The following is a 24,396-nucleotide window of genomic DNA, read 5'->3' as shown; positions in this document are numbered from 1 at the left end:
TTGTTGGTTTCGAGGAAGGCGGCGAGCTGGTTGTTGACAGCTTTTTCGATGACTTTGGCCGGGAATGGAAGGAGCGAGATGGGGCGGTAGTTTTTGAGTTCGGTGGGGTCAGCTGTGGGTTTTTTCAGAAGGGCGCTGAGTTCGGCATGTTTCCAGCTTTCCGGGAAGGTGGCGGAGTTGAGGGAGCAGTTGATGACGTCTCGGAGGTGTGGTGCTATGATGGAGTCTGCTTTGTTGAAGATGTGGTGAGGGCAAGGGTCTGTGGGGGATCCTGAGTGGGTGGAGTTCATCAGGCGGATGGTGTCTTCAGTGGAGATTGGATTCCAGTCATTAAGGATGTACAAGGGGGGTGAAGGTGCGGCAGAAGGTTGGGTGTGTTGGTCTCCGTGTTGGTTGGTGAAGCTGTTGTGGATGTCTGCGATTTTGTCGTGGAAGAATGAAGCTAGGGAGTCGCAGAGGGTTTGAGAGGGAGTGATGTCGTTGGAGTTGGCAGTGGGGTTAGTAAACTCTTTGACGATGTTGAATAATTCCTTGCTGTTGTGGGCGTTGTTGTCTAGTCGATGTTTGAATGCGGCTTTCTTGGCAGTCCGGATCAGTTGGTGGTGTATGCGGGTGGCGTTTTTGAAGGCGTCCCTGGTGCTGGTGTTTGGGTCTTTTATCCAGGCCTTCTCAAGGGAGCGACAGAGTTTTTTGGATTTCTTAAGATCATCGTTGAACCAGGGGGCGTTTTTGCTGCCTAGTTTGATTTGAAGTTTTTTCAAAGGTGCTAGGTTGTCGGCGCTGTTGGTTAGCCATTGAGTGAGGTTAATGGCTGCTTGGTTGGGGTTCGAAGAGTGGGCAGGGGGGTTTTGAAGAAGCGATGAGGAGATTTGGTCGATGGTGATTTTGTTCCAGTTTCTTCGCAGAGTAGGTTGAGGATGGTTGTGGGTTGTGGTCTTTTTGTAGATAAAGTGAATGCAGCTGTGGTCCGTCCAATGGAGAGCTGTGGTGTGACTGAAGGAGATATGTTTGCTGGAGGTGAAGATAGGGTCGAGTGTGTGACCTGCGTAGTGAGTGGGGGTATTAACAAGTTGTTTGAGTCCGAGGTTGGCGAGATTGTCCAGAAGGGTGGTGGTGTTGTTGTCGTTGCTTTTTTCTAGGTGAAAATTGAGGTCTCCCAATAGAATGTAGTCCTCGGAGGGGAGGGCGTGTGGGGTGATAAAGTCAGTAATGTCTTCACTGAATTGTGCTCGGGGTCCTGGTGGTCTGTAGAGGAGGGTTCCTCTGAGTGTGGTCTTGGGGTCAGTGTGGATCTGGAAGTGGAGGTGTTCGGCGCTAGCGAGGTTGACGTCTGAGCTGGTTGAGATGCGGATGGAATTCTTATGGACGATGGCGATACCTCCTCCTGTTTGGTAGGTGCGGTCTTTTCGGATGATCTTGTATCCTTCCGGGATGGCAATGGTGATGTCTGGGGCTGAGGAGGCGTTCATCCATGTTTCTGTTAGGAAGGCGACGTCCGGAGAGATGGTGTCTAGTAGATTCCAAAGGTCGATGGCGTGTCTGTGGACCGAGCGGGTGTTGAGCAGGATGCATTTTAGGTGGTTGGTGTTGAATCTTTGTTTGGAGTTAGTGGATGAGGAGTTGGTCTTGGTGCTGTCATGCTTGCAGGAGTTGCATGAGAAGGGTCCATGGGTGTGTCCAGGAGCGGCTTGGGCGCAGTTGGGGAGTCGTCCGGGGTTTAGGGCTAAGAGGGTGGAGGCGTCATATGTAATGCGGGTGGGGTGGGTGGTACGGGAGACAGGGGGACTGGCGCTGGGCGCGGTCCAGGCGCGGACGGGCGTAGACGGGCTTACCTTTGGCGCACCTTCGGCGCGGCCGCAGCGCGTGGACGCTGCGCGTTGATTCATCTGGCATAAATGGAGAGTGGAGGGGGCGGAGCGTGGGAGGGTCAGCTGGGAGTCGGGGAACGGGGAGGAGACACGGGCAAGAGTAAATAAACACAAAGATGGCCGCTCGGTAGCTAAATCGAAACTGGGGCACAGCCGGAGTTCGAGTTCGTGTAAGGTTCCTAATGAAAGTATTCAGTAACGCTTCTTATGCAAATTCAATCAGCCGCTCTACAATGCTAGATATGCAATAAATGAAATGCCAAATAAGAACGATACCAAGCGCATACAATGTAACATATACAGCAACTAAAGTTCGGAATAGAAACGATACCAAGCGCTATAAACTGCGCAATGCGCTGTGTCAGGGCAGGCAGGCAGCAGGTCTCAGGGCAGGCAGGCAGCGGGGAGAGAAGCGTCCGATGTGCGAGCAGAATGCAGGGTGAGCGACCGCTATGGAGGGAATCCAGGTGGTCACAGAGTAGGGGAGGACGGGGCGAGTGTGATCTATCCGTGTGTGGTAGGGTCAGTTGGGAGGCGGGGAGCGGGGAGGAGACACGGGCAAGAGTAAATAAACACAAAGATGGCCGCTCGGTAGCTAAATCGAAACTGGGGCACAGCCGGAGTTCGAGTTCGTGTAAGGTTCCTAATGAAAGTATTCAGTAACGCTTCTTATGCAAATTCAATCAGCCACTCTACAATGCTAGATATGCAATAAATGAAATGCCAAATAAGAACGATACCAAGCGCATACAATGTAACATATACAGCAATTAAAGTGCGGAATAGAAACGATACCAAGCGCTATAAACTGCGCAATGCGCTGTGTCAGGGCAGGCAGGCAGCAGGTCTCAGGGCAGGCAGGCAGCGGGGAGAGAAGCGTCCGATGTGCGAGCAGAATGCAGGGTGAGCGACCGCTATGGAGGGAATCCAGGTGGTCACCTGACCTAGACCAGCATTTGGAAGTGTAAGAAGTTTCACTGACTAAATTTGGGACAGCAGGTATGCCATGCCCGGCATGAGGAAAGGTAGTTGGGGCCAGTCTCTGCATATGATATTGGGCAATATATAAAAAAGTACGACGGTTTGAACATAAGAAGCAAGTGCGCCAATGTATATTCTACAAACAATAAATCTTAAGCATTTTATGGAAAAAAAAACATAACTTAGATTTCAGTATAGGAATACAATCATGCATTTCATTCATATGTTTTACTAACCGCATAAATCTGACGGATTTAAAAAAAAATATATTTTTGTTTTCATTGTAACAGCGGGATACAAATGGTGAATGAACATGTCACATTCTCCTCCTCTCATATTACAGCTTTTAAAGCATTACAGTTACCTTTATCTTCATCTTGATAGCTTCAAGTACATATTGTTTTATCATTTTCTTCCCCTTAGTTTTACATACAATGTGTGCGTAGGCCCGTCAAAGGTGAAAGAAGGAGGCGTAACACCATCACTGAACCTTCACTCCCTACATTTCATCCTCAGATTGTGACATTTGTGGAGTGCGTGGAGTGTCGGGCTCTGTTGTTTTCATAAACACTTTAGTGTGGCTGCCCATATCACCAGGGCCTCTATGGCCTTCTCATCCGTCCTTCTTGGGTGTTCTGACAGGTGCCTCCCTTGCTAGCCTTGTGATCACTTCTAGATGAAGGATGGTTGATTCCACAGGATGCGAGCTAGCAGGTATCTAGATTGTCAAAACCTTTACAAATCAAATTTGCTTGGGGCTCTTTCACTTCACAGGGAGAGAGGAGAGTAGGCAGTAGTCAAGGATACTCTTATGCAGAACAAATCACCAGTGGTAAGAGATGGCCGACATGAGCGTGCACACTTGCGTTGTGTTTGGTAGACTTCTGAATGCAAAGTACTCAAATGGTGACGAGTCTTGGATGAAAGGGAAACTACAAATACAATAATCAGGCTCCAGTCATCAATAACAAGAAATTGATAATGCAACCTAAAAAAACCACAATGTATAAAAATCCTTTATAGTCACAGTAATTGAGAAATGTGACATTAATGCACTACATGAAGTATAATAGTTTCTAGAAACACAACAATGCTTTGATAACAGACTAGTGAAGTCTTGCCAATGTTAGGCGAGAGAGAAAAACATGAGCAGTAAACTGCATATTCCATTAGCAAAAACAAAATGATTGCTGAGTTCCTAAACAAATATATTGAGCAGTGATTGGCTTAAAGAGCGTGGCTACACTCTGATTGACTCGGATGGGGCAAGAGCTCCGGTTACACCTATGTGACCGACTCTTAAACATTATTTGTCTTCGTAGCCATTTTTTACTTACTAACAGTTCATAGTAAGTATCTAGTAGTTTAAAACAAACTTCTGTGATTAAGCTACAATCTTACATACAATACAAATACCTTCTACCATAACACAAGGTATTCCAAATCCAAAAACACTTCCGCCTGTCTCTGTCCCAGTGGTTAATGTTCAATGGAAAGAACTGCTCACTGGGCGAGGCTGTGATTTAAAATATGTTTATGTTCCCCCCCCAAAAAAAATTACAGTGCTGGTTTTATGCTTCATCGCAAGATTTAGGAGCAAAAAATAGTCATAGCAGACACAGAAAGAGAATGGTTTCGCAAAGATATGGCACAAACAATTTGCACATTTGTGTATGCCTGTGTTTGCACGAGTTAGCACATTAAAGCATTAAGACTGCCTAGGATAAACATCTCGTGTCACTATGATCTGACATCTGTAATGACACACAGCCAGCTACAATCTATTTACAGATGCAAAACTGTGGCGGTCATATTCAAGAGACATGTAATGCAAACTATTTCAGTGTCTGTGACTAGTTTATTAACACAGCGAGGCTGGGAACTGGTTTATGTTTTCAGACTAAACCTTGCCTTTCTGTTTTTGTGTGATCAGTGTCTAAATTCTTCTATCAAAAGTCAGTTCTTTAAGCAAAGCTAAAGCCAGCAATTGAGAGTGTATGTATAGCTTGTGCCAAAATAGAAAATTAGTATCTAATCTGTGTTGCCAAAGACAATAGGTCTCGCCTTTGACACGTATTGGCTTTGTCAATGGTTACAACATCCGCAATGCTGTGAAGCTTGGCAAAATAAGAAGTAAAGAAAATATGATACAGATGCGTCAGTCTGGCGGTGTGCCCACCATACACACACATGCAATAGGACAAGACCACTTTTTTCTTTTTATTAGCATATCCAAGTTGTATCTACAAATAAAAAGAAATGCACCTTTTTAGGTGGGGGAGAAACATGGAAGGTGCAAGTGGGAGGGGTAACACCAAGAGTGAGGATGGTGGGGACCAACAAGAAGGGTGGAGAGGAAAATAATGACAACAGAGAAGGAAGGCGCAGGTGGGGGGAGCAACAAGAAGGGAGGGGGAACAGATGCAACAAAAGGGGCTGGTTGGGGAGAAGAAACAACTTGCAAGCTAGCAAGGTTGAGCGAGTTTGAGGAGCAACAGGGGAGAACACAAGAGTGAGGCAACATGGAAGGGGGCCAGAAAAAGCACTAGGGCGACAGTTAGGAACACAGAGTGCAGGGGAAACGAAGAACATGCAAGATAGCTAGAAAACAAATGCACTCCTGTGGAGTGCTTAACCAAAAAGAAAAAAAGTAAAGTTTGAAAAGCTGCAGTGGAAGCTTAGCAGCCAGCCGATTTAAAGAGATGGTAAAGAGGCTGTGCTCCATGAGAGGGACAAGCACAAGACTCACAAGCTGGGACACGGATAGATATTAGGCCCTTCAATTCAAAAACTGTTGAACCTCTCCTTAGCCGAGGGACAACTCCCACAATCCTGGAAAGAAGCGGTAGTGAACCCTATACGCAAAAACTCCACCTTGCCCTGGTCAGAGCTCTCCAACCTTCGCCCTATCTCTCTCCTCCCTTTCATTAGCAAACTGGCAGAGAAACACGTTAATACCATAATTTCCAGCTTTATCGAGGCGACAGGGGGCCTGGACCAATCTCAATCTGGGTTCAGGCCCAACCACAGCACTGAATCGGCCCTTCTCTCTGTGACCGATAAGATCAAAATGTCACAGGATAGAGGAGGTTCCATGATTCTAGTGCTGTTGGACCTGTCCGCGACCTTTGATACCGTGTCTCATAACATCCTTCTCAGCCGTTTGCAGGGAGTAGGAATTAGAGGCTTAGCACTATCATGGTTGGAGAGCTTTCTCTCCGGGAGGTCACAATCTATCAGCTTGGGCCCCTATTGTTCCACCTCGAGGGCGCTCACGAAGGGGGTGCCACAAGGCTCATGCCTCAGCCCTACATTGTTTAATGTATATGTGGCCCCCCCTTGCTGAGATTGTGCGGAAGTATGGGTTCACTCCAGTTTCCTATGCTGATGACACCCAGCTCCTCTACCCTTTCAGCTCCCTTGGCCCTAAAGTCAAGGAGAATTTTGCTGAGGGTATGAGGGCAGTGTCACATTGGATGGCTGTTAATTGCCTCCAATGTAATGTGGGAAAAACAGAGGTTATGCTCTTTGGCAAGGCGAGTCTCCTCTGGTCCCCAGATTGGTGGCCATTAGATCTGGGCCCAGTACCCTCCTCAAAACCTCATGTTAAAAATCTGGGAGTGAAGCTGGACCAAAAACTGACCTTAAAGGAGCACACCAACTACATCGCAGGGCTGTGTTTCCACACCATCGGCCTTCTCAGACGTGTCTTCCCGTATCTTCCTGCCACCTATAGGAAGACACTTGTACAGGCCCTGGTTACTAGCCGCCTGGACTACTGCAACGGCCTGCTGACTCTAGCGAATGCAGATGCAGTGGGCCGTTTGCAGGTAGTCCAGAACAGCGGCGAGACTGGTCATGAGTGTACCGGCCAGGACTCCCTCTAAACCCTTGTTGGAAGAGCTGCACTGGCTCCCGATGCGGCAGCGTATCAATTTTAAGATATGCTGTACGGTCCACAAGTGCTTGTATGGGGTTGGCCCTAAATACCTATCACAATCTCTTGAGTTGTACCAACCTGGCCGGTCACTCCGTTCAAGTAACCAAGCCCTCTTAAAACCACCTGTAACAAAAAAATCCAGACAAGGAGACCGCGCATTCTCCTCGGTTGGTCCTGCCTTATGGAATAAACTCCCTACTGATGTCAGAATGACTACCAACCACCTGTCTTTTAGAAAGGCACTAAAAACCCTTCTTTTCCAAGAAGCCTTTCGGTCCCTTTAATATCTTGTTCTCACACAACCTGATGATTCTATGGCTGGCAAGGCACGGAGATACCCTTACGGGATTGATTCCAGCGCGATATAAGAAATTAAAATAAAATAAGAAGCAGGCACACTGGAGTAACAGGAAGGGAAATCAATGGTAAGAAATTGGCGGCTCCAAGCTCCTGAATGTTCTTGGAAAGCACAAACTATGTCTTCTGCAACTTTACAGCACAGCTGAAATATCCATTTTAGGTTTAGCATAGCTGTCTGGTAGACTTAATCTAAAAATGATAGATTTCAGCTTCTCTAAGGCTTAATAAAGCCTGTGACTCAAGAAAATGCAAACATAAATTTGAAGACTATAAGTGCTAGAAGAAGCTGGGTAGAACATGTCCTCCCCCACTATCCAGTACCACTGAGCTGTAAATAGTACGAAACACAAAATCAACAAACCATGTTGACTCCTGATAACGAGATTCATCTAGGTTGCCTAGATTATGAAAAGACAACACGGCCAAACAAATGGTTGTATGCACTAAGTGCACACAAGATTACAAAACACTCCCATGTATGGAATCCACTTGCCTTATATCATCCGTGTGCAAGAACACAGTCCAAAAAGACAGCATTAAAGAACATAACAACATTTAAGTGTACAGCGTCTTCTTTGTTGATGAAGCCCCACCCTGGCATAGATTTCTTTAAATGTCTAAGAGCAGCAGCCATAGGAAGTGGGATTTATTCCCTGATTCTGTCACCAGAGTCAGAGTGATTACTTCAACAGCAATGGTGGAAGCCCCAGGATGTCTTACTGCTTTAAGTCTTTAAATTACTATAGAGTAATTAATACCTGGGTTGTACCCCCAACCTCTTATGAGAAGTGGTTAGGCTTTACTAGCCCAAATAAATGCGCTGTAGTGGATACCCAGCCTTGAGACTAGGTGAACAGCATGTTCCTCAGAAAATGTAGGGGAAAATAAATTAGAACAAATGATTGTCGGTGTTGGGACAAGTTTTGTAGTCCTTGTTATTTGATATGGTCAACATAAGAATCCATAAATAAAAACGCCTTCTTACAGAGTTAACTCAGAGCTCAGCCAAGAAGAACTTATCACCAAAATCTCCATGTGGCAGCACCTGCGGAGACATCTATGCAGCATATAGAGCGACCATTGATTCAATAGAAGCCAATGCTCCGAACCAAAAACCTTCTTTTAACTTGAACTTTTTAATTCTGAGCAACTATTGAGCCGATTTGCAAACTTACTTCATTGGACATGGCCTGCAATGTGTTCCTGCTTCAGTTATCAGTTAACGTTTAAAAGTGCAAAAGTAACTTTCATCGAGAACTGGTTCATCGCTGTTTGCCTAACTTGATTTGCCCGCAATATTCACTTAGTGCAGAGCATAGAGAAATCAGACTAACGCCAGGGGAACTAACCTATCTAGGAATCTGGTCAGCCACACTTGTCCTACACCCCCTAAACTTTGCCCAGGTTTGTTTTCCTCTGCATTGTGGGACTTGCAGTGTCTTGGTATAACAAGATAAAGATTACTATGAGATGCAGCAGGCAAAGCATAAACATGGGAATTGACTAGTCTGGAACACCTACTCACACATAGACATAGTAAAATTGGGAGCTCTGATCTTGTAGTTAGCTTAGCTTTTTATTCTGGTACTTGCATTCATGTGTCTATCATGGAAACCCCAAACCAAGAGTGCCAGAATGGAAAGCAGAACAGCAGGAATAGGCTTGAAATGAACTATTTTGATTTGTTTGCCACCAACACACAGCCTCATTTATAGCTGCCAGACCCCCTCAGGTAGCCAACACTTGCAGCTGTGCACCCACTTTCCTGCAGCAACCTGGCGATGCGGAGCTTGAAGTGGCTAAGACTGAGCATGCCCCTTGTTTGAATTTAAAACATGCCCCACTCATTAGAATTATCATTATGTCATGCAGCTGTGTTGGTACTTAAATAACTTCCAGTTTCTGAACTGATCAAAGAAGATGTGACAAGAAAAGTCACAGAGGAAAATCTAAAGCACATTATGGTACATTTGCAGGTTAAGTAGATCAACATCCATGGGTACTGGGAATTGACATGTCAAACAAAATCTGCTCAATACCTTCATCTAATCAAATACATTAAAAACAGTGAATTGAGCAAGCAAGCATCATGGGGATCGATGCCCAGGTAGTCCAGCAAGGTGCTTCCTGGCTCCAAATCTGGAAGTCCCAGAACCCATAGGAAAGGACGGACACACACTGTATTCCTGAGAAGAAGGCAATCTGGAAAATGCACATTGTCATTTTATGCCTCATATTAAGGATCTGCCCTACAATTTAGCTTCCTTTACTACATTTTGGTTTTAACTTTGTTTTGGGAGGTGTAGGAAATATATATGCCTTTTCTGCATGGTCATCCTGGATTTTTTGCTTTTTGCTGGGTCCTATATCTTTTCAGACTTCAGATCTCTGTACACTTTACCTTTGCTAACCAGAGGTAAAGTGTCTGCGCTCCCTGTTTAAACATGATTTAACTGTCTTATACCTAATTGCCACATTTAACTTGCCTATAAGTACCTGGTATATGGCCTAAACATTAAGTGCCACTTGTGGATTGCTGCACTTATGCTGTCGTTCACTAGAGTGGCATGGCAAACATGACTTCCGGCCTACATTGGGTAGCCTAACTGTTGCCTAACTATTGGAGTGTTAACCTACACTACAACCTGTTAAAATAACCTTTTTAGATAGGTAAACCCCTCCCTTTTAAATATTAGTAAGTCACCCCTATGTAAGGCTTGTAGTAAACAATGCAGGGTGCATAGTATTCACAAATGGAACATGTAGAACATTAATGTTACTCTGTCCATTCAGTGATGAGGCAGTAAAAGTTATTTTCAATGTATCAAGCCTACCTGCCCTAAGTAGAAAACCAGACTACAGATTAAAATACTAATATTGATAACTCTGGAAATAGAACAGCTAGAAAAATAATTAAACCATTATTTTTATTAGTTACCAAAAATCCATTTAAATGGTGAAGTAAGTTTTACAAAGTTATTCTTTGCCTGCCTGATCTGTTAGAAGGCTAATTAGTATAAGCCTCTCCCAGCTTTTTGCCTGTGCTCAAGCCTGAATACATGTGAATCAGTTGTAAAATGCTTCCCAAGGGTAAATAATAGGCTGACCTCAGTGGGAAAAGATCTGAGCTGAACAGAATGCATGGGGTGGGCACCAGAGTGTCAAATCCTACAGGACAAGTCTAATAAACTACAAATAACACTTGGGGTGCTCTTGAAAGGAGTATGCCGAGATCATTATTGTAGATCTCCAATCTAGTTGCTGAAGGACCCTGCCTTTGTCTTAACAGACGTCTGTAATTGGGATTGTTCTGGGTGCAGTGCCTGCTACAAACTGGATTTTAGTGTTAGATATTGGAGGATCCTTTGATTACCATAGCACACTCCCAACACACACCCTGAGCCCTCAGGGCCGTAGTTTAGTGTGCCCGAAGAATTTCACCATCTCAATAGTGCCCTGACACATGGCATTTTGGGCCTGTTTGCAAAAGACAGACAGGAACTGCTGCAAAAGTCTGTATGGTTTTACTCCATTGATTAGGGAGTAGCCAGAAGTCTCCCACTAGCTAGTGCCAGTCATGAATGTGGCATCCCCAGACACCCACTTTGGAACACTTTCTGGACCTGCAGAAAATCAGAAGAAGGCAGTATCTGCTGTATGTGACTGGATAGGAGCCTTGACCTACTGGACCTGCTCACTCTTCGACAAAGAAGAACAAAGAAGAGGACTTGAAGAGTCAGTTGGCTGACCTCATGTGAATCTATAGGGAGACAATAAGCTGCAAGAGGAAGATTTCTATATGTACCCAGGTGACCTGGAATGGGCCCTGCTGTTGGTCTCTGCCTAACACCTGGTGGGGTCTCAAATTGCCTCCTTAAGGCCCTACTCAGTGTACTCCTGTGGTTGGTTGGGTCTTAAAAGACTAAGTTAGGAGGTAAAATATTTGACCAGGATGAACCTGGTTGGTGCACATGAACTGATCTCCATTGTGGTTGGCCTAAAATTGCACCCAGGTCCTGGCCTACTATGACCATTGACTATCATTAGCGCTACGTGCTTTTATCACTATTTCTATTGAAAACTTTACAAATTCATAGCTACAGTTACTGGTACTGTGATTTTGTCTTCTTGGTGTGATATTAAATTTTACTCTATCTTTCTATTTTGGTTTGGGATTTTCTTTGTTTTGCATTTTTACTGTTTTATTACTGCATAAATACTTTACACTGTGACCTAAGGTATGTCAGTCTGCTCTGTGACATAGCTACCAGGGGGTTGAGCTCTGATTAATTTAGAGTTGTTGAGGGTTCACCCTGGGCATTGGCGGTTGGCATCTATGGGGAGTGGTGTGGCGGGCAAATGAGTGGGCGCAAACAATATCGCGCTGCAAATAAAATTAAAAAATTCACTTACCAACCATCCTGCTCCTCCTCCCTGCGCGTCCTCTTCCTGCTGCAGTCTGGTATTCAGCGCGGGCCCCAGACAACTGCCTTAACCAATCGTGGCGCCGCTCTTATGCTGTTAACCAGCATGAGAGAAGAGCCAGAATTGGAGTGAGTGGCTTCTCTCGGCGGTCTTGAGGGCACTGGAGGCCTGTTTTTGCTTTAACCCAGTTGTCTTGAGACAGTTGGTTTAAAGAGGTTTCAAAGTACGCATAACTGCCTGGCCGTCTCAAGACGGTTTGCCCAAGGGACATGCGCACTTTGAAATGAAGTTCCCAGGCAGCTCGGCCTCCTCGCTGCTGCTGCCACTCACCCAGTTCCGCCTCGTCCTGACCCTCAGTTTTGGATGAATGGATGACAATATAAAATAGCAATAGATTTATTACCATTTTATTTTGCATCCCTGAGGCTTGTGGGGGCATTTTAGTCGACGGGGCTTTGCTCCTCCACTCTCACGGAGGAGCCGCCTCTGACCCTGGGAAGGGTTGTGATTATTCCTTGAGGTGGGTAGTCACACACCCCAAATAATAATCCAATTTCTTAGACTAAAAGGAATGATCACAGGCTCAAAACAACAACTGCACCACAACTTAGGCAACAATTGCATGCACACTGCAGTTAGATTCGCCCACATTGAATGCACTGCACACCAGAGCGCGCTTGCATTTGGTTCCTGACAGACATGTTTGCAGGTCCCACAGGTCCGTTGTAACAGCTCTGACAATCCAACACAACAGACTAACTCCCAATATGTGCAAATAGTTGCATAGGGATTTTTTTTCTGCCACAGCTGAGAAAAAAAGATTGGCAAAGTCAGCAGGTCTTGCCTTAGGAACCTACTGACTTTACTAATGCTAGCAACACATGACACAGAGGCATCCCCAGGCCTATTTTATTTTATTTACTGAGCTAAGATGGATGCTTAGTTTTTTTTTTTAAGTTGACATATTTTTTTTAATTGAAGAATGGGTTGGGGAATGGGTTGAAGGAATGCGTTGGTCCAGGAGACATACACGGACAAGATGGAGGAATACGGAGGCAAGCAGAGAAGCACACAGAGGAGACAGGGCAATATTGGTGCAGGTGGGGAGACGGAAGCATATGGGTCAGAGTAAAGTGGAGCATAGCAGTGCAAGTGTGGTGCACAGAAGCACACAGTGCTTTGAGAGTGCCACGGAGTGCGCGGGAGAAAAGCATTCAAGGATGACTGCTGGAAAACACATACACTCTCATGGACTGCTTTAAAAAAGAAAAAAAGAGATCTGGGAATCCGAGCTCACATGGATGCCTAGAAGGAGCCAATCACGGAGGTGGTAAACTGGCTATGCTTCACAGGAGGGTCAAAACTATGCTGAACATGCTAAAACAAATAAAGGCAGTGATTAGAACGAAAGCAGATCTGAGCTACAAAACAGAAAGCAATGGTAAGCAATGGGCGGTATGCATTCCTAAGTAGGTTTTCAACATGTCCTCCATTGGATTTTGAAACAAGTTAGCTCTGCTGTCTGATAAGCTTCGACATAAAACGTGGTAGACATAGAAATGAGTAGTGCATGAGTAGTGCATGCGATAATAGTAAAAAAATGACAATATATTTATTTTATTTGCACTGTTCTGTATCTGGTAACATGAAATTCCCCGATGGCTCGATGGAATCATAGCTTTCAGATGAGAGACGATTCAGACCCAGCGTCCTAGCTTCTCTGATAGGCGATTGTACCAGAAAGAAGGCACGATGAAATACTGCTGTTGCTTTTGTAAAGTGAGGTAAGATGTAAGGTAGCAGCATTAGGATTTCATCTAGTGGTCGCGCGAAATTCGTTCAAAAGGCCTGGAAATTGTGCCTGGGTAAAACTGTAGCAGGCACGTTTCTATTTTGGATTGATTGCTGAAAATGCGTGCACCGTTTCTGGACAGCAGCACAAACATGCAAGCCAATGTCTCTTTTCATAGAAGTTCTGTGGTGCCCCACATCCTGAAAAAACAGTGTCTTGTGGAAAGTTACAGACAAAGATGTCTGTAAAAGAGCAATCTAAAAGATGTATGCTAAAAAGGGTTTGTATTGGAGTGAAAAGAAAATTATATTGTTCATCTTTCCAAAAGAGGATACAAAAACATGTCTGTATGGGTCTTTTTATGTTCAATGAAGTGGCCGATTTAATTCAGGGGAAGGTTCCTAACATCTCGGACTGTGTAAGGAATCATACAAGATAGAAAGAGTAGAGCACTGCACTTGGAGGCCTGCCTAAGCGGCACAACTGCTACAAACTAGAACTTTCTCACACAGCTGTAACTTGTTTCACCGCAGAAAAGGCCAAGTAAGCACAAGTTAGCCAAAGTGCAGAAAAAGGCACGAACAATAAGCCAAATAAATGGAAAGGTGATGAGAAACACACACTACAGCAGTTAAAATGAACAATGTCAACGAAAGGGATGAAAAATGCAGATTTTTATTTACCAAAAGCACATTACCACATGGATGTACTTGGCGCTATTGAGCTAATGAAATTATGTAGTTTAATAAAGGTAGAGCTATGTCTTTAAGGTGTGCCATCACTTTAGATAATCTGGGAGATGATGAGGGTGTCTAAGAGAAAAGCTGCTCAAACTTGGAAAGATTTTGAACCAAGAAGGCTTTTTTGAGTGTTGGTATGTGCAAGAAATAGGTCGGTGAAGTGGTGGGTCTGGACAGAATCAAGTAATGAAATTAAAAAGTAGCAAATGATTCTAAGGCCCGAGTGAGGGACTTATCTATTAAAAAGAAGGAGTTATGTTGTCACATTCATTCAGGCCAGGTAGAATGAAAACAGTAGCACTGTGAATATCGGAGGTTCTTGTAATATGGGTTTTGGGGAAGCTACCTTTACAATGGTAACAGTGGCAAATGTTAAAATCACACCTCCACAAAATAGAGGCCACATTTACACAACATGGTTTTAATTGAGAACAATACTTGTATACATGGTTGCTACAACAGAGTGCACTGTGCTACCAAGGGGAGTAACTTTGCAGTAACTAGAAACTTATAATCTCCCCATTCCTTCCACCATCCACAAATCACATTCACTGCCTTCTCTAAATCTCTAATTTGTCTCCAATTTCGTTAATTTATGCGTACTTCCACATAATTTCTCCACAGCCTTGAAAACATCCTTGTGATGAAACACATGTCGACTGTTGTTGATGCCTGTTTGCTTGACTTGAACAATTAAGTGGAAACTACTCATGTCCTCACATTTTTGATGCAATCAAAACATTAGATCATACATCTGCGTGTTGATTGACCACATTCCTATTAACAGACTGTATCACTATATCGTACTTTAATATTTGCTTCAATGAAATAAACAGTACTTTCTGTTGCATTGCACATTTTCCTACGATTACTAAAAATTACACTTTATACGCATTGTTATTATTTGATGTGCTGCTGACAAATCTTCCTTTAGGGAAGCTAATATGTACAACATTACAGTATTCTAACCAAGATGATATATAAGCATTTGCAATTATTACTTTAGAAGAGATGGTAATGAATGCTAGTATACGGCAAGTAATATGCATCTGAAACAAACAAGATTGTGAAACAAAGCTCATGTGAGTCTCCTGCAATAATTTTATGTGGAATTACTGTTAGATTTGGCTTTCTCAGTGGGTTCATCCGCAGACTTTTTGCTTTTTGGCCTCCTGTTTTTGACCTTGTTTTTGTTGGTTTTAGGACTCTGGGCACTTTACCACTGCTATTCAATGCTAAAGTGCATATGCTCTCCATGCAAATTGTGGTTATGGATTGGGGTCTCCTTTTTTTGCTTATTTGATTTACTACTAAGTCCCTAGTACAGTGTACTGTGTGCCCAGTCCCTGTAATTCACATGCTCCTAAAGGGCCTGCAGCACTGATTGTGCCACACGCGCAGGCAGCCTTTCAAAGGTGTCTCGTACCTGCTCAGTTTTTACTGTCAAGTCGACCTGGCAAGTGCACCCACTTGCCAGGCACAAACCTTCCTTTTTCTTATATGTAAGGCACCCATCAGGTAGGCCCAAGGTACCCCCTTGGGCAGGGTACTGGTGTGTTTTACATGTCCTGATAGTGAAAGACTGTGTATTTCGTTTTCTCTGTTGCAAGGTTATCTGTTCCATAGGCTAACATGGGAGTTGCTTTGTAACATCATACAAGCATAACTTTCCACTGGGACAAGATAGAGAAATAGAGTTTAGGCTTCCTGAACTCAGAATTTAAAAATACATCTTCAAGTAAAGATTATTTTGATATTGTGTGTTTGAAAATACCATTTATAGAAAGTGGGTATTTTCTTGTCTAACCATCTATGTGCCTCTGTGTGTTGAATATTCGCTGTCTGGGTTTTAGACTGCGAGGGGCTGATTTGTGCATTCACACTAGACAGACACCAGGGGGATTTTGAGGTGTGTCCTGCCTTTCCTGGGTGACTCAAAGCCGGGCTGAATAGACCTGGCTGCATTTAAAGTAGTGGGAGGAGTTGTCGATTGTACTGTCTTCTACAATGCTGCCTCCACCCCCTGGAGTGAACCTGGGCTGAATCAGGCAGAACTGGATTATGCATGAGAGTGGAACTTTGCGCCAACTTCAAAGGGAAATGTGGTATAAATATTGGGGCGCTGACACCAGAACTTTAGATTAGTGCTAGTCTAAGGGACCTGCCAGGAAGAAAAGCTGGAAGAGCTGTGAGGAGAGACTACCACTTTGATGTGTGCTTTGCTGGGTTTGGTCTGCAGTTACTGCTTCTGTCTTGGGAAGGGAAAGGACTGTTCTTTCTGCATTCTAAGTATCTCCAAGAGCTTGGTGTGGAGCTTGCCTCCTGTTGGAAGTCTCAGGGAAATCAAAGACTTCAACTTCTTCTCAGTACAGGCTTCTGGACCTGGATGTTTCAGCTACCACAGAGGAAAAAGGTAACATGATGCTGTCAATAACGCCGCTGCCGACTCCGTGACCCCAAGGCACCGCAGAGGGCACCACCACACTTCGCACTCCAACTCTAGTCTCACTGCCGATGCCACCGAGCCGCTGCTTGTACCATGACCTGTGGATACGCACTGTCTCGTGTCACACCACCACATTGGTATCCCCAACAATGCAGTGATGCCATCACCAATGCCGCTGCTTGCACTGTAACCTGTGGACACCGCTCGTGGAAAACACAGAGCACTGTCCTGCTTCACACCGCAGCCCTGGTCTCACTTCCACTGCCGCTCCAAGCTGACATTGACGCCGCTGCTTGTACCATGGTTTGAGGGTACGGCTCATAAGTTACACATCCCACACCGCAGCCTTGGCCCACCGAAGCCAGTGCCATCGACTCCAGTTCACCAATTGATGCCGCTGCCTGCACCACGACCTGTGGACCTCACACGCCACATTGTCCCGTCTTGCACCACAGACTTGGGTATACCGACAACAGTGCTTCAGCAACTATGGTGCCACTGCCTGCACTGTGACCTGTCAGCATCTCAATGAGCACCGGCTGCTGTGCACCAGAGCCCTGGTCTCACCGACGCCGCTGGACAACCGTCACTGATCCGTTGCCTGCACTGCGACCTGAGGGCACCGCACGTCGCACCGCTCCACTTCACATTGCAACCCCGACGCCAGCTCTCCTGACTTCAAACTCAAGGAGTTTGACCTGCAACGCATGTGACTTTAGGGCCCAACGACTCCTACACCAACTTTGGGAACCGCCGCCTGCCGCTCATCTGGAGCTCACCACAGGGTCCAACGCCCTGCATCTCCAAAGGTACTGTTTTATGGGTGTACCCAGCACTGTAGCTGGCCGCGGCGCTGAGACCAGCCGGAACTGTTGGGTTCGTTTTTCCATGATGGCGTGATAGCCCTCGACTGAATTAATGACTTCAAGGAACTATATATAATGTCTATTTTTGCTTTATTGGTATTGTGGATTATTGTATGTTGGATTGTTATTGTTTTGGTCTTGTTTTACACAGATAAATATTGGATATTTTTCTAAAATGGGTGTGGTGTCCTTTTGTAACATTTTCACTGTATTACTCTTTGTTATATTCAAATGCTTTACACATTGCCCCTAAGATAAGCCTGACTGCTCATGCCAAGCTATCAAGGGGGTGAGCAGGGGTTATTTTCGATGTGTAATCCCCTTATCCTGACTAGAGTGGTGGTTTTTAGCCTGGCTTATGAGCAAACCGTAACCAACCAGAAAACCCATTTCTAATTACTACAATCCTAGAGTCTTGCCCACTGAAGGTTGTGATGCCAAAACCTCAGGAATTACAGAGAAATTAGATTGTATGGAAGCAGAATCTCTGTTGTCCGAAGGCTGGCTGTCATCAATGTGCACAAAAAAACCTAAAGATTCATCCAAGAAAGTCAGATAGGTCACCTAGACGTTGAAAGAAATCAGTGACAAAGCTGATCTATTGAGCACCACAGATGTCAGAGGTTTGCTAGCTAACTCAGAAGGCATTGGCCATTCAGAAATGAGGCAATATCCCTAATCTTAGTGTTGCTCATCCTAGCGAGAAGCTATTCATAGCTGATGGTGTTGAATACAGGAGATAGATTAAATAGGATCAACAAACTTACACTTCTGCCATCAGATTGGAATCTCAGGATGTCGAAGGCAGTCACTATCACTGTCTCACTTCAAAGTGTGGTTGAAAGCTAGCTTGAATCTATATAAAGTTTTTTATCTTTGACAAAGATCTACCGCTGCCCTATCACCAAGCTTTACGGGAGCGTTGAAGCAAATGGGCGGTAGAAAATGAGATGATCATTTAATTGTAAAGAAGCACCCAAAGGAGGTCTTTTGAGGAGAGGAATAAGAGCCACTCCCTTTCTGCTTTTTGGGACATATCAGGAATCAAGTTATGAAGTTCCTGTGCTAGACCATGGACTAAGTTTGCCTGCAGTGCCAGAACTATGGCTGTTGTAAATCATTTTGAGAAATGCCTCTGCCTCGAGTGAGGTACAATTACTTAACATTGAGGATGTAGACGTTGGTCTGGGTCGGGTTTGTCTGAGGGAAGGAAGCATTCTTCATAATTTGCCATTGAGACAAAAAGAGGTTCAAATCTGGAACAGGAGACAATGATTAATTATATACATGCTCCTCCGATGGTATAATATCCCAGATGCAGAGATCGGGTGCAGCAGTAGACAATGGAAAAATAAAAACTGAAAAAATGCTTGGATTTTAGGGTGAATTTAGATTTAACAATCTCTCAAATCTCTTTGTGGATTGGGTTTATGGTGGTACACCAAAAAAACTGCCTTTCCAACTGCACACAAAACAAGCATTTAAAATTCCACTTTGAGGAGGCATATTTAGAAGAGCAACCACTTCTATGTCACATGGATTGTCGGAACTGTGAATCTCTCTAATCTCACTGAGACATGTTAGGCTCTCGCTTTGAAACTTAAATGCATTGCAGAGTAATATAATAATATTAACCCTTTGATTGTGGGAATGTATAGACCCCCCTGGGCTAGACATTTAATTTTCTCCAATGCTCTTCAAATCTTGAAACCAACATTGGATGGGCACATTAACCTCAGGACGGGTGCATCCATTGAATTGTGAGGATGGGCCTCACATAAAATGTGTTTTCTTGAAAAACACCCACCCACACACACATATACACACACACACAGACACACACATATATATATATATATATATATATGCCCACACACATACTCACACACACACACACACCACATATATATATATATTTATATATATATATATATATATATATATATATATATATATATATTTAGAGAGAGAGAGATAGATATAGATATATAGATATACACACACACACACACATGCAGAATAGCTCCGTCAAGGACCAAAGAACCGTGAGGGGTAGTGCATAGTGCCGGTGCAGTGTTGCCGGCTCAAAATCTTTCAAAGTCCAAACAATAGGCACATGCTCAGGACACAATCAGTAAACCAGAGTTGTTTATTCCATAATATATATATATATATATATATATATATATATATATATATATATATATATATATATATATATATATATATATATATATATATATATATATATATATACGCTAACAAACATACTTATATTTACATATATACATGCATATATACTTTCAAATGGGTCCTTGGATCCTGGGATCCCTTTGACAACAAATAAAGTTATTATCTAATGTTGAAGAAAAATTCATTCGAATAACTTATGTTTTCCTTACTAACCAATAAAGGTTCGTCTGTTTTTAAAGCATGTTTACTAAACTTTCCTTTTAAAAAGGTCCTAAGTGAAAGAGCCTACTTAAAAAGGCCTTTATTTTTGTATTCAGGATATGTAACCAGGGTTTAGTAACTTAGACCAAGGTCAAACATTTTAGCCATGGAAAATTATTTGGCCAAAGTTTGTCTGTTCAAATCACATATGTTTGAACATTGTTGTACAAAGAATCAGAGAGTCCCTCATTACCAGTGGTTAGTAACTGCTACTGTTACTCTGTATACCGGAATTGTGAATTTTGCAGCTAACACCACACTCCCGCAGTTTTCTTCAGGTAAATTTCTAAAGGTCAAGCCTACTGATATTTACTGGGGGAGAAGATGCATAATAAATACAGGAGCATAGACATTTTGGCGCATAAAGACTGAAATGTGCATGTATTCTTCCAAAATTTGGAATCGGTGCTAGTTAACACACTCCGTAAATTCTGACCCCGACAGAGACAGATTTTATTGAGTGCCATAAATATTGACGAAACACCAGGCCGCTCATAAAGAGGGGCTTAGTGCTTGAAGATGAACATTGCTTCTAAAATATTTCTTATATGATCTCGCTTGGTGACCTCTGGGTTTGAACAGGACATTGAATGACTATAGCGTAATTTGTAAACAAACAACATCGCCAAAACTAAGAAAAACAGACAAAGAAGATAATTTCATCTATACACTCAACCTCAGAAAACTGAAAAAGATAATTATGGTTCTAAGTATTGTGAAGCTCAACTCACCTACCCCAGTAGTGTGGTCCCCTTTCGGTCCAGTGTATGACGTTGGTGTGTCACCCCTTCTCCGATGCCAGCTGGTTTTACTTGCCTTTTCTTGGCTGAATTCGCACTCATTCCTGTCAAAGTCGCACTCTCCAGGAGGTGAGGATAACCGGTCTGCAAACACAATAACATTGGGTTCTTTCTGAGACTATCCAGCTCCAACACATTCATAGTTAAGTTGCTTGCTCTTTATTGCAACAAGAGCACCCTAGTTAGTTATTTTCATGCTTCTCCAAAGCCGCTGGCATCACTATGACCTCTATGACCTCTCTTCGCAATGGATTAGGATTATGTGAGATTTGTATTCCCTCTTTTAAAATCAACTGAGTTCATAGCTTGGTTCCTGCGTTCTTCATGTGCTCTTTTCGTGCTTCTGTTGTATTGACTTAACCATTGTAAAGCACAATGCAAAAATGTTGGAAAATTGAAGACTGACAAATGAATCATTTGAGATGTATGCTTTGAGGGACTATTTAGCTGAAGGGCGCGGGGAGGGGATGGGGATGAAGCAAGATGAGGCATGAGTGGAGAAGGAAGGTTAATTGAACATATAGCTTTACTGGTGCGTTTAATAGGTTAATTAGCAGTCACAGCATTTTCAGAAGTGCACACCTTCTTAAGATCTGGCTCCATCTTTGATAACCGGATACATTGTAAGATGGAAGAGAGGCCTATACCACTTTGTAACTTTATGCAAAACACTCAATAAAAGGCATCCTCATAAAGTAACAAATGTGTCAGAAAGTCTGGAGGTTTGTATTGTGGGTCATACAATACAGTAAATATTGTGTAGAGTGGAAATTCCCGTTTAAAGTTTATTCTAGTGGCCAAAGGTAGCCAGTGAATGTGTTCCTGAATTTTAAACTAGAGTAAATAGCTGTAGTTGTTGTTTTGAATATGTCGTTCAAATTGTGGATGTCTGTGCTTGCATGTGTTAGTATATTCAAGCCAGACCTATTAGATTTGCCAGCATTAGAGACAGCAACGCCTGTCCAGGTAAGAGCGGTGGGGCGGTGTGCCGGGTTGGGCTTAACAGACGACCTTGAGGGAACACTAAGTAAATATTAAATGTTCCCTCGTCGTCGTTTGTCAAAATCCCCCCCCACCTGGCCCCACTGCTCTACCCCTCTTACCTGCACAGGCCGCAGCTGATAGGGGAGACCTACTTGATGTTCTTTCCCACCCTCCTCATGTGTATTTGTTGTCTGTGAAGTCTCACTCCGTGCTGATTCGCACCTCACCAGGCACCTATACTTTGCTTCTCCTTCTCATCATCTTTGCCCCACCACCTCCGCAGCGCTGCTCCTCTTACCGCCACACATTGCTGTCAACACGTGGTCAAGCTCTAAAAACCTGAAGGCCTCCTTTACTCCTGCCCAGCTGTGTTCAGGTAGCACCTGGCTATGATATAACTCCAGTCACAGACTATCAGCTACCCAAAGCAGAAGAATAGGGAGGATTCCATGGGCCCTCGTGCAAGCAAGGAAAATGGCTTCTGTGACTGCTGTAGTATAATACAGCAATTATCGTGCTTCAGAGGGCCCCTCAGTGCTCTGGACCCAGTGACATGGCACCTGCTGCACCACAGCAAGATTGCAAGGGAACCCCCTACTGCCTAGTTTTTGCACATTCCCTTTAGACAGCTTCTGGAATGCCATTACAGAACCAAATTCACAGTACAAAATATGGCCTCCTTTTTATGTGAGCTTCTGATGCAAATACTAAAAAAAACGAACTATCGTAAATTACACAATACTTTGCAGAATTATTCACATGTAAACTAGATAGTTTTACATTTATATACAGATGCTGCTGTTGTTTCTCTACTTTTGAATAGGCTGCAAGTTAGCCATTATTAACAATTTGTTTTAGAGAAGTTGACCATACGTATGTTAAGATATAGGTTTGTGAATCTACCACATATATTCAGGGCCAGTGGAAATACAAGATTCTGCGATGCCCATAAATTGCTGCATTGTCTGTAGATTTTAACAAAACAATGTTATCTCAAATGGATCAAAAGTTACTAAAACGCAGCAAGAAGTGCTGTTACGCAGTGGAAAGCCCTTTGCTAAGGTTATGTGGTCACTTTCAGTTGCTTATTGCTGCATTTGGGTTTTAAACAGGTACTAATGAGGCAAAACCTTTGCAAAGACAATGGAAACAAGTACAAATGACGAAATAATGCAGTAACACGATATAAGAAATGTGTTGCATTATGCTGCATAATTTGCCTTTTCTTGTTGCATAATTTAGTCAACCCTGATGCATAATTTGGTCTTCATCTGCCGCATAATCTAGTGGCCCTACTTATGGTTGTATGACAGAAGAACCACGCATGTCATTTCCATGGATGCCTTTACCAAGCGTCTATTGCCACGCATATGCCTTTACCACGCAAAGTTTTACCATGCATATACCTTCACCATGCATGCCTTTACAACAAAAATGTATGTATTTTGAATGTAAGTATAAAGCCTTTATATATATGTATACACACACACATATGCATTTGTGTGCAAATAACTACACATATATATATAAATATATCTATAACTATATCTATACATCTATATTTACATTTCTATATTTACATATCTGTCTATCTATCTATCTATATGAAACACCTAAGTAGTTATAGTTACAACCATGTTTCCATAAGAAAAGAGCTTTTTGAGTTGCCTATATCTTTGGCGCAGTTTGAAGAATCGTAACAAATTTTCGAAACAAAGTGTCTAGTTGATTCTTGTTGTGCATGGAAAGTTCCGGAGTGACCCGGAAAGCGGGGGGCAGAGAAAAAAGGGGGGTGTGTAAAAAAAAGTGTTTTTCCAATGTTAAATTCCATTGGGAATTTTGAACGTGACTACAACCCAAACCGCTGGTCGGAAATACACCAAACATTGCAAAAAGCTAGCGTTTGGTCCAGAAAGAGTGCTGTTGCTTATTTGGTGTAAATCCCTTCAGTAGTTTTGGAGAAATAAAAAAAACTAATTTGTATATCTAGGGACGCAGATTATCAGAGGATCAAACAGTCCCATGTTCAAATCAGATTGGCTGCCAACACTTCAACCAGGAAGTGCTGGCAGCCATCTTGGGACTCAACTCCAGCCAAGTTCCAAAAAATAAAACACAAAAAAATGAGGAGGTAGGGTAGGATTATCCTGACCCTCTAGGCCTCTTGGGAGGGGAGTGGGCAAAAAAAGCATTCTTTATAATTTCAGCGACAGATGCACAGGATCCGTGGCTCCCACTGAAAAAAGAAGAAGCGTTCTTGTAATATTTAGCCCCTGGGTAGGTCAGGTCCTGTAACGATGAGAAAATATATAAAGGAAGGGCTCACATTGGGGCCCCCCTCCTAGGAGGTAAGAAAGCCCCAGGGCCTGCCACCTTCCCAGGGATCTTTAAAATATGTAAGCGGCGGGCCTGGTGGGCCTGCCCGCACCCCAGGGATGGCACCTCCATGGGGCAAATCAAGTTAAATTAATGCAGTGGGCCCCGCGTGGCCCCCCAAAGGCCCATGTACTGCCACCTCCCCAGGGCATTATAAAAAATATAAGCATGCAGGCCCACTGGGCCTGCCCAATCCCTGGGGTTGCCACCTCCCTGGGGCAAAACATATAAAATTAATGTGGGGGCCTGCTTGGCCCCACCACAGCCCTGAGGACCGCCATCTCCCCAGGGCTGAATGTTGGTGGTCTTTTGTGGACCTCCGGCCCCGGTACAGCCACCTTTCCGGGACAAAGTTTTACAATGA

General features: G+C 43.6%; 1 protein-coding gene across 1 annotated transcript in view; it reads right to left on the bottom strand.

The window, feature by feature from the left end:
- MAMDC2 (MAM domain containing 2) overlaps positions 1–24,396 on the bottom strand; it is a 477,864-nt gene that overhangs the window by 74,030 nt on the left and 379,438 nt on the right. The window contains exon 11 of the mRNA XM_078677407.1: positions 20,604–20,756. Within this exon, the coding sequence (XP_078533533.1) occupies positions 20,604–20,756 (153 nt within the window). The remainder of the gene's footprint in view (positions 1–20,603; positions 20,757–24,396) is intronic.

This window comes from Lissotriton helveticus, chromosome 2_1 (assembly GCF_964261635.1).
Source record: "Lissotriton helveticus chromosome 2_1, aLisHel1.1, whole genome shotgun sequence".
NCBI lineage: Eukaryota > Metazoa > Chordata > Amphibia > Caudata > Salamandridae > Lissotriton > Lissotriton helveticus.
The sequence above is the reverse complement of the archived record's forward strand: the minus strand, read 5'-3'. Positions and strand labels throughout refer to the sequence as shown.